Raw genomic sequence first — 12,207 nt, forward strand, 5'->3', positions numbered from 1 at the left:
TATATTTTAAAAAATCAGCAGATTGATGTGGAAAATAGAATGTACCCAAAAAAGGGTATAAAGAACAATTCATTATGGATTAAATAATGGTCAAATAAGCTACTTGAAAGTGCTACAACTTTTATACTGCCATTATTTATCATTGTCAAGTTCTACACTCATGTATCCATCACATACTGCAAATATTAAAAAAATGGATCCAAGTATAATGAGAATACTACATGATATCCATTTAAACACACCAGTAATGACATAATGTCAAGAATGATTGATACAAAACATGGCATTTTCCAGGAAAATAATCTACGCCTCTTGTAGTTCTGCTTAGCACTAAATACATTAGCATCACTCCTGAATAGAAGTGAATATATTTTTCCAGTCAAAGAGAGATATTACCAAAGTATCTCTTTAAAAATCAAATAGCATTGATTATTTGGTGCATATTTATAAAATCAAATTATAACTTTATTCCACTGAAAAGTCATTAGATTTTATCTTATATAAGCTTTCTCCACCATATCAGGAGAACATATGAACTTGCCTGATAAATGCAAAATTCTTAACTTATACCAAAGAAAAAGAAATAAAAGACTTTGAACTTGAATCTGGAATTCAAAAGGAACTATTGGATAAAGGTGATACTTAAAATACCTTGGTTTACTCCAGGCTTGATAAATTAAGCATAAGGCTATCAAAGCAAAAGTTGAGCATGTTAAGAGGCCAACTGGAATCCTGCAGTCAGAGCTTAACAGGAATACTTTTAGAGTAATTAATACCAATACAATGCTCAAGTGTTCATGTATGCTTTTGGTCTATTTTTACTTTGAAAAAGAAAAGAGCAATGACGAAAGAAGGATAATTAACATAACATGGACAAAAATAGATTCATAAAGTATCCTAACCAAAAAAATTAATTTAAAATTTAAAAAAATTAATTAAAAATTAAAAAAAATTAATGAAACTCAGGGTCTTCAACCTAAGGCAACTTCTACAAAAAAATTTTACCTCTTCTACCTCTGCAGTAATTTGCAGTACATTAAATAGAAAAGAATATCAGGATAGCAGCTTTTCTCAGGACTCTATTTCTATCTCAGCTCCATGTAAAAAGATGGGAATTATTCAGTTGCAGGGGATGGGAAGAAAGGAGGGAGAAGAGGAGGATTTTTGCTGCTTGAAAAATAAAATTTAAAAATAAAACTAAAATATGAGGATGAGATGAATAATCATAAGATTAACATTTCTTTCATGTTTTAAAATTTGTAAAGCACTTTACTTTCATATTCTTATTAAATCCTAAAAACAACCTACCCAGTGAGGTACACCTACTATTTATCTCATTTTACACAAGGTTTAGAGTTTGTAACTTGCTCATTGTCTTGCAGTGTCAGAGGTAGAATTTGAGCCCAAATCTTCATAACACTCTATCTGATACATGAATCATAAAACTAATATTTTTTGGATGCCTACAATGTACCAAGCACTACTAACATTCCGAGTGCCCATGCTTGATGTTCTGGGGACTGTCTAATTTGTGGAATATGCATAACTGTCCTTTTTTTCTGATGACTACTTTTTGACAATTTCATTGCTAGTTAAATGGGTTATTTGTTTAAGGTCATCAGTAGGAATTGATCTTAAGATGACATTCTTAATCTCAAAAGTGATACCATCTTCTTGTTTTATCTGATGCTGTAGCAAAGTACTTGAAAATATAGATACTCTCACTGAAAGCTCTGTAGTTCTAGTTGGTCATGCATGGGTGATAGCCATTAGATGTGATTTTGAGAGCTCTTCATTTTTTCTTTTTTTAAATTAAATTTATTTTTTAATTTTTATTTAATTAATTCAGAATATTGTTCCATGGTTACACAATTCATGTTCTTTCTCTCCCCTCCTCCCATAATTCCACTGGGTTTTACATGTGTCGTTGATCAAGATCATCCTAATGCAAATATTAATAATATGGAAATAGATCATTTAAAGTCTATATCCCCGATCATATCCCCTTGACCCATATGATCAATCATATGCTTTTTTTCTGCATTTCTACTCCCACAGTTATTTCTCTGGATATGGATAGTATTCTTTTTCATAAGCCCCTCAGAATTGTCCTGGATCATTACATTGCTGCCAGTAGAGAAGTCCATTAAATTCGACTGTACCACAGTGTATCGGTCTTTGTGTACAATGTTCTCCTGGTTCTGCTCCTTTCGCTCTGTATCAATTCCTGGAGGTCGTTCCAGTTCACATGGAATTCCTCCACTTTATTATTCCTTTGAGCACAATAGTATTCCATCATCAACATGTATCACAATCATATTTTCCAGTTTTTTGCCACCACAAAGAGCACAGCTATGAATATTCTTGTACATGTCTTTTTCCTTATGATCTCTTTGGGGTATAAACCCAGCAGGACTATGGCTGGATCAAAGGGCAGACAGTCCTTTAAAGCTCCTCATTTTCTCATGACTTTGTTGTGTATGAGGTTAAGGGGACCATTTTTTTCCATTGATGAATGCCATGATGGTGTCATTTCTCTCAGCCTGCCAGGCTTTTGCAGTTACAGTTTGCTCTTATTAGACCATTGCTTTAGTATTCCTCTTGAGGCAGTGACAGCAGCCATCTGGACTTCTTTTGAGGCTCTTTGAATTCTTTGGGCAGTCATTTCTGTAGAAAGGTTGGTTATGCTTCTCCTCCTTGGTATACTTTACTTTTTCTATTACAAACAATAAGACCCTTTTTATAGTCAATCTAATAGCTCTATGAATATAAAAGAGAAGTGTAACTTTGAGTCTCTGATTCTGTGTTTTGAGGTAGCCAAGTTTGAAATAAAGATAATTGAGCTCAACTTCTGGATGATTTCAGGCCAATCATTCATACTTTCTCTGTCTTAGATTAGTGCACCAGACCCCCTTGTCTCTCTATGAGGATGAGTGTGAAGATGAAACATGATAAAAGGGGAGGTAAAACATGTTTTCTGTATGTAACTCAAAGATATACATAAATAAATATGAGATTTTAAATAGTATTTTAAGCACCGATTGCTAGGACCATCTCAAATAGAATTGCATTTTATGGTTTTGCTTGAAATTCTAAGGTTTAGTGCCTCCTTTGCTTTGCTGAAATTCAAGATCACAAGTGTAGACTGTTGTATGTTTAACTGGGAGAATGTGTTGGCTAGTTTCCCTGACTTTTCCCTTTTTTCGTTTCTTTCTTTGTTGTAAGGCGTATCTTACTGGGCAGGAAGTGGGGATGAGATATACTCAGAAAAAAAAGGTGATATTTTTTAAAAGACATAAAATTTTTAAAAAATAATATTTTGAAATTCTTATGTTCAGAATGGCTCCCTTTCAATAATGAATGCATCCATCAGGTTCTCTTGAATGCCCATTGAGGCTTACACATCATGAATCTATCCTCTTTGTTTTTCAGGTGTTCCATTCCCTAGGAATTTCCTTCAGATCTGCAAGAAGATTCTGTGCCGTCTTTTCCGTGTATTTGTGCATGTCTACATCCATCACTTTGATCGTGTGATTGTGATGGGTGCAGAAGCCCATGTCAACACATGCTACAAACACTTCTATTACTTTGTCACAGAGATGAACCTCATAGACCGCAAGGAACTAGAGCCGTTGGTAAGTAGAACAAGTACTGAATATTTTTTATTTATCCATTCATAGAGCTGGAAAAGGGCCAGGAGAGTTTCAAGGGCTTTCACTTTAAAATTTAACCATTTCTTATGTTTAGAAGTTGCTTCTATTCTCACTAAGTGGTAGTAGTCCCATTGGTGCTAGAATAGTCTTAATAATCCACTCACAATCCCATTGAATGTCCAGAGCCAAACTCTGTACCTGGCCACTACTCCCCCAGCCAGGTGGTACAGTGATGAAGCACTGGCCCTGGTCTCAGGAAAACCTGAGCTCAACTCCAGCCTCAGACACTTACTAGCTTTGTGACCCTGTACAAATTACTCAACCTCTTTCTGCCTTAGTTTCCTTAACTGAAATAGGAATAATAATAGTCTCTCCATTGCAGGGTTGTTGTGAAGTTAGAATAATACTTGTAAAATGCTTAGTCCAATGTTTGACCCATAATAGGTAAATGCTTAATAAATGCTTGTTTGCTTCACACATACCTTAGCAGGGACTATCTCACTTTTGTATTTGATTTTTGCATTTATATCTGAATTTTAGATTGTGCGATCTAATGAACTACTATTCTTGCTATCTCCCTGGCTTGACACTTGAATAAATGTTTGTTGAGTGACTGGTTAATTAAGCAGGCTTCAGGAAAGAAAATGCCCCCATCCATTGATTCTAGTTACTCATATTGAGGAATTTCTTCCTCTTTTCTAGCCCAGGTGCATTTATTGAAATATTATTATTTCTTTGGGAAAGGAATACAATATGGTATAGTGGAACGAATATATTGGAGTCAAAGGATATGGCTTTAAATCAGTTATTACCGGTGTAACTATAACTAAGTCACTATACCTTGGCCTTAGTGTTCTCACTGACAAAATGAAATAATTCAGATCTAGATCTATGATCCTATCCTATAAGCCTGTGAACCAATCTTTGGACCACCACTAAATCCAAATACTTCGAGGTTATGCCAACAGAGAATGAATAAAGCCAAACAAACTAAAAAGACTTCAAGGATATTTCTGAGTTGGTTTATTATTAGAGTTTTGATAATCTTATCAGCTATGTGACTTTAGGGGAGACATGTCAACTAATTTCTAAAATGAGGGATTTGGATTAGATCAATAGTTCTTAACTTGGGGTCAATTAATTTGGGTTTTTTAATATTTTGATAATGCTATTTTGATGTAATTAATTTTCTTTGTAATCCTATGTATTTTGTTTCATATATTTAAATACGATTCAGAAAAAGGGTCCATGGACTTCAACAGATTGCCAAAGGAGACCATGATTCAAAAAACATGATACAAAAAATATTTAGTGCTCATGGGTAGGATGAGCTAATATAATAAAAATGACAATCCTACCCAAACTAATTTACTTATTTAGTGCCATACCCATCAAACTACCAATTTTTTTTTTACTAAATTAGAAAAAACGATAACAAAGTTTATTTGGAAAAACAAAAGATCAAGAATATCAAGGGAAATAATGAAAAAAATGCAAAGGAAGGTGACCTAGCAATACCAAATACTAAAATGTACTATAAAGCAATGGTCATCAAAACAATATAGTCCTGGCTAAGAGACAGAAGGGACAATCAGTGGAATAGACTTGGAGTAAGTGACCTCCACAAGACAGTTTATGATAAACCCAAAGATCCCAGCTTTGGGGACAAAAATCTACTATTTGACAAAAACTCCTGGGAAAATTGGAAAAGAGTGTGGGAGAGATTAGGTCTAGATCAACATCTTACACCCTACACCAAGATTAAACTCAGAATGAGTGAATGACTTGAAGGAAACTATAAGCAAATTAGGTGAGCACAGAATAGTATACTTGTCAGATCTTTGAGAAAGGAAATATTTTAAGACCAAGCAAGAATTATAAAAAATTACAAAATTCAAAGTAAATAATTTTGATTATATTAAATTAAAAAGGTTTTGTACAAACAAAACCAATGAAATCAAAATTAGAAGGGAAGCAACAAATTGGGGAACAATCTTTATAACAAAAACCTCTGACAAAGGTCTAATCACTCAATTTTATAAGGAGCTAAATCAATTGCACAAAAAATCAAGCCATTCCCCAACTGATAAATGGTCAAGGGACATGAATAGGCAATTTTCAGTTAAAGAAATTAAAACTATTAATAAGCATATGAGAAAATGTTCTAAATCTCTTATAATCAGAGAGATGCAAATCAAAACAACTCTTATATATGAGCTCACATCTAGCAGATTGGCTAACATGACAGCAAAGGAAAGTAATGAATGCTGGAGGGGATGTGGCAAAGTTGGGACATTAATGCATTGCTGGTGGAGTTGTGAATTAATCCAGCCATTCTAGAGAGCAATTTGGAACTATGCCTAAAGGACTTTTAAAAGACTGTCTGCCCAGAGGCAGATGGGTGGCTCAGTAGATTGAGAGCCAGTCCTAGAGATGGGAGGTCCTGGATTCAAATCTGGCCTCACTTCCCAGCTGTGTGATCCTGGGCAAGTCACTTAACCTCCATTGCCTAGCTCTTACCACTCTTCTGCCTTGGCTCCAAGACTTAAGGTAAGGGTTAAAAAAAAGACTGTCTGCCCTTTGATCCAGCCATTGCACTGCTGGATTTGTACCCCAAAGAGATAATAAGGAAAAAGACTTGTACAAGAATATTCATAGCTGCGCTCTTTGTGGTGGCCAAAATTTGGAAAATGAGGGGATGCCCTTCAATTGGGGAATGGCTGAACAAATTGTGGTATGTGTTGGTGATGGAAATCTATTGTGCTCAAAGGAATAATAAAGTGGAGGAATTCCATGTGAACTGGAATGACCTCCAGGAATTGATATAGAGTGAAAGGAGCAGAACCAGGAGAACATTGTACACAGAGACTGATACACTGTGGCACAATTGAAAGTAATGGACTTCTCTACTAGCAGCAATGCAATGATCCAGGACATTTCTGAGGGACTTATGAGAAACAACACTATCCACATGCAGAGAAAGAACTGGGGGAGCGGAAGCACAGAATAAAAACAACTGCTTGATCACATGGTTCAATGGGGATATGATTGGGGATGCAGACTCTAAAAGATCACCCCAGTGCAAATATTAATAATATGGAAATAAGTCTTGATCAAGTCTTGATCAATGACACATTTAAACCCAGTGGAATTGTGCATCAGATACGGGAGATGAGTGGGGAGAGCGGAGGGAAGGAACATGAGTTTTGCAACCATGGAAAAATATTCTAAATCATCTAATTAAATAAAATTTTCAAAAAGATAGTTTAGATGCTTATACATGGTTACTTCCATCAACATGAGAGTAGAGTGCCTGACCCAGAATCAGGAGGATCTGGGTTCATAGATGATCTCGGATACTTCCTAACTATGTGACTCTGGGCAAGTCATTTAACCCCACTTCCAGACCCTTACTGCTCTTCTGCCTTAGAGTTCATATTCTGTTTTAATAATTACTATTAGTTCTAAGAGAGAAGGTAAGAGTTTAAAAAACAACAACAAATCCATGAAGTTACACTCTAAGCATTCTTTCCATTACTGTGTGCCAATATCAGTAATGTGGTTAGGTATTGTTAAAATAAAAAATATTTTTAAAAATAGTTAAACCATAATTGCCTAGGATTGTGTACTTTCCAGGCAGTCTTGTACATAAATGACAGATATTGGCTAGATGAGCAACTAAGCAGTTTGGTTGGCTATGAATGCTCTGATTAAAATCACTAAGATTCATTGTGGAATGGTGTTGATTCAAAAATGTAATACTTCTGGGAAGCTGTCATAGAATTAGTAGACTTTTATTCCCCAGATGAATGTATTTGGCTAGAAATCTCTTTTTTGCTGTGTACTTGTTTTAAAATAAGTTCTAGCAAACTAAAGGAAAATATTTTTACTGAATTATTATTATGAAACAGCAAGGTATACCATGCTGTATAAAATAAGTATGAGGCATAACCCTTGCCTTCATGGATCTTACAGTCACATAACAAGTTATTTTATTACTTCTCAGATTTCCTTTCACTCTCGAAATAACCTAGGGCAGAGGTGTCAGACACAGGACCTGTGCGCAGCAATATGGCCCTCAACACTCTAAGATGCCAACTCACTTAGATTAAAATGTAATTGTGAACTATTTGATAAAATAAATAATTCAATAAAATGCCAATAATATTATATTTTAAAGCTCTTAATATGCAGACCACAAGGATCTTTATATGTATTTAAGTGGTCCCTGTTTCTGGTTGAGTTTGATATCACTGATCCAGGATTAAATACTCAGATGCCTGGATTTAAAGTCAAACCAAATGTATAGAAATCCTGCTTCTGATATTTGCTATCAGTGTGAGAATGAACAAGTCACTTATCCTCTCTAGGCATCGATTTCTTAAGTTGTAAAAATAAGGAGGTTGAATAATAACCTTGAAGAGGCTAAATCTCAACCTATGAGCCTATAATTGTTATCATTGTAATATTTTGTATTCCTGTTCCTGATCTCCACTGTTTCATCATCAGTTACCTGTGCTATTTAGTTCTTTTATCAAAATTTCCTCATTGAATGACTCACCTGACCTTCTAGTACAGATAGACAAATGGACCCTCACAAAGAGTTTCTGCTTTTTTTAGGAAACATAAATCTATGCCACTTACACTTTGGGATGAGAGAGATTAGACACCCAACTGCTACTGGTCAGAATAAAGCCATTTGGTGGGAGGGTACCATTAACTACAGCCAATCAATTAACAAATATATTTTGAGTACCTACAATATACCAGATTCAGTGCTAGACACTGAGGGAATAAAGACCAAAGGTAAACATTCCCTGCTCTTAAAATCGATCCAGAGACATGTAATTATATATGTATTTAAGTGGGGGGAAAAACTTAGGAGCTAGGGGCAATCAGGAAGGGCATTATGTAGAAAGTGATGTTTGAATAGAGTCTTCAAAAAAAAAAAAACCCAAACAACTAGCTATTTTAAAATATTGTGGCGCAAATAGAGTAGATATATTCCTGACACGACAGAGAGCCAATGCCAAGGTTTGGTGATGGAAAATGGAATGGTTTTCATAAGGAACAGTAAGAAGACCAGAATGACTGGACCATAGGGTATATGTAGGGTTGTAAAGTTTAATAAGTTGAAAAGATAGGTGGGACCCAGTTGTAAATGGCTTTAAATGCCAAACAGAGGAGTTTATATTTGATCTTAAAGGTAAGAGGGAGGTATATAAAATTGAGAATACAGTACTCCAATGTGGTCTAATAGGGGCAAAGTGCAAAAGAACAATTACCTTTGAGGCAGAGTGGTATGATGGATATATATAGAATAAGTCACTTAACCACTCTATTCCTTAGCTTCCTGGCAAAATGAGCATGTTGGACTTGATGGGCTTTTACGTACTTTCTATCTCTAAATCTGTGATTCTGTGAACTTCTTTATTCTTTTAAGTATAATCCTAAACTGTCAGGTTGTCATTGAATCATTAATGACTATTTATTCAGACTATCTTTAAAACTATTTCTGGATATATCTATTGTGTTGTCTAGTCTATGTTGTCGAATCTTTTCCACAAGAATAGTATGTTAAATGTCTAGTTATTTGCTAATATCTAGATAAAATTTATCTATGACATTCTCTTGATCTCAGTATATGCTTGGCAATCCTGTCAAAATAATGAAAAGAAGTTATTTTGAAATGACCTTAAATGTCCTTTTCTAGATATTCACTCAGCAATCTTTTTTGTTGTTGTTGTTGAGACAAATAGGGTTAAATGACTGGCCCAGATTCACACAACTGGTAAGTGTCTGAGGCCACATTTGAACTCAGAGAAATGAGACTTCTTGACTCCAGGTCCAGTATTCTCTATATTGTACCACCTAGCTTCCCCTACCCACATCTTTAATGATCCATTCACAGATTTCCCTAGGAATTGAAGTTAATCTCACTGATTTTATAGCCTTGAGATTCTATCCTCCCTTTTAAAATGAGGATATTTGCCCTTTTCCAGATCCTTTCATATCTCTCTTCTTTGCCATGATCTTTCAAACATCTTTGATTTGGCCTTAGTAATCACATTTGGAAGTTCTTTCAGGATTTGAATATATCTGGTCCAAGTGATTTTAAATCATCAAGTACTGCTGAGTGATATTTTACTCTCTTGTCACTAGTCTTAAGGATTAATTCCTTGTTAGCCATTTTTATTTTGTTTTGTTTTTTCCCTATCTAGAAATTATTCTTCTCAGTGTAGAAAGGAATCAATAGGAAATGGGCAATGTGGACTTTTCTTTGATTGAATGAATGAATGAATGAATGAGAAAGTAATTATTAAGAGTTTGCTGTATGTCTAGCATTGTGCTAAGTGCCAGGGATGCAAATAGGAGATTGAGACAATCCTACTTTGGTCCAGGAGCTCATTCTAATTGGGGGAGACAACTAACTCATAAAGGAATGTTCAGGAGCAAGAAAATTTTCAAGATGCTTAGAGTGTTTTGACAGGTGAAAGAACGGTGCCGGATGATCTAGGGTATGAAATATTATGGCAGATAGTGCATTTCTTGTCATTTATCAGTGTCTCATCCAACCCAACCATTATCCTTTATTTAATCTTCTTTCCCCCAATACAGTTTTAAAAAAAACCACCTCATGTTCTGTTTTAGAATCAATACTGTGTATTGGTTCCAAGGTAGAAGAACAATAGGGGCTAGGCAATGGGATGGAGGTTAAAATGACTTTCCCAAGCTCACATAGCTAGGAAGTGTCTGAGGTCAAATTTGAACCCAGGACCTCCTCTCCCTATGCCTGGCTCTCAATTCACTGAACCATCTAACTGCTCATGCCTGCCAATATTGCTTAAAAAAAAAAACACAAACAACCCCCCTTTTATTGTTCTTCCCTTCCCTCACCAGCCTCAGCTCATTCCAAACTTTTTCACTCTTGTCAGTAATTTCAAACAAGAAAGTGTTTAAAATGCCTTGAGATTCACTGATCTGGTGCTTCTTCCCACCTTCAACATTAAGACTGGATCATAGTTTAATAGATTTAGAGCCAGAAGAAAACTTTGAGGCCATCAAGGCCAATCTTCTCATTTTACAGATGGAGACACTGAGACTGGGTGAAATGAAGGGATTTGCCTAGAGTCCTACAGCAGATACTAAGTGTCAGAGGCTGAGTTTCAATTTAGGTCCTCCTGATTCCAAGTCCAGCACTCCATACCCCTGGGCCACCCAGATGCATCTAGCTCTACTTTTTCTCCCTGAGAGTTTAGATTAAAATTGCCTCCAAATATGTAAGGGCTACGTGCTCTTTCTTGCTTTAAGAGTAATGTTAATCCATAATAGACTGGCATTGGAGAATAATAACCTAAGGTCCAAAACAGAGATGGCATCTGATTTACATGAATAAATCAATGGGTTAGATAAGAAAAGTGGCTTCCCAGCACGATCCCGGGCAAACTACTTAACCCTGTTTGCCTCAGTTCCTCATCTGTAAAATGAGCTGGAGAAGGAAAAGGCAAACCCCTCCAGAGTATGTTTGCCAAGAAAACTCCAAATAGAGTGACAGAGTCGGACAAGGACTGAAATGATAGAACAACAACAAAAATGATTCTTCCAACCTCTACATGAACAGGGACTAGTGGATGTTTTGAATTGGTATATGTGTGTCTTGTATCTCAGCCCTTTAAATGAAATGTTCCTTAGGATTTAGAAGTGGTAGAAAGGTCAGTCTAGTCTGCTGAATGAGAGAGCACAGCATGTCCACTAACAAGATTTGTCCCATCAATCCATTTTGGAGCCTGCTTGTCAGCTGTTGCCTAGACCAGAAGCCTGGGAACCCACAGAAACACATGCCATCTCTTTCAGCCAACAGCAGGAAGAGTGAATGGAGCTGGGGCCCTTAAATGAACACAGACATGACAAATAATCTTTCATGTAAAGCCAACAGCTGAAGCTGACCCACACCCCAGAAAATTCACAGTTGGAAGAAACAAACCCTAATGATTTTGATAATTGGAATGGACCAAGCATCGATTGATTAAAGAAGCCTGTTAGACCCCTTTTGGTGCTGAAATCAGATGACAGAGATGATCTAGCTAATCAATCTTTCACAATCTTTGCATATGTTTTATTATGCTCTTATTTTTAAATAAGCTTTATTATATAGGAAATAGCTGGGGAACTACATAGATGGCAAAGGGCAGGATATGGAGAACGAAATGGGGAGTGAGAGAGGCAGGAAGAATAGTTCTGTTTTTACTGCAGTGACCTTGGATGAATCACTTTGCTTCCTCTGCTGCCACTTCCTTGTCTATAAAAATGGACATAATTATGCCTATCATCCACCTCACAGGGATGCTGAGAATCCAAATGAGACTCTAAACTGATATTTCTATGATAATATATACTAAAGTTGCTATGACCTTCTTAGAGGAACAGCATCATATAAATTCCTAGTGCTATTGTTCAGTTGTCTTGAATCCTTGGTACTATCTCAGTGGGAGTTCTATAAACACTGAATAATGAGAAGTATTGCAATCTCAGCAAGTTAGCAAATAGGACAAAA

General features: G+C 35.9%; 1 protein-coding gene across 2 annotated transcripts in view; it reads left to right on the plus strand.

The window, feature by feature from the left end:
* Positions 1-12,207, plus strand: part of MOB3B (MOB kinase activator 3B) — a 251,259-nt gene that overhangs the window by 202,343 nt on the left and 36,709 nt on the right. For both annotated transcript variants that reach the window (XM_007498097.3, XM_007498098.3), the window contains exon 3: positions 3,433-3,635. In XM_007498097.3, coding sequence (XP_007498159.1) covers positions 3,433-3,635 — 203 coding nt within the window. The remainder of the gene's footprint in view (positions 1-3,432; positions 3,636-12,207) is intronic.

The sequence above is a fragment of the Monodelphis domestica genome, chromosome 7 (assembly GCF_027887165.1).
Source record: "Monodelphis domestica isolate mMonDom1 chromosome 7, mMonDom1.pri, whole genome shotgun sequence".
Lineage (NCBI taxonomy): Eukaryota > Metazoa > Chordata > Mammalia > Didelphimorphia > Didelphidae > Monodelphis > Monodelphis domestica.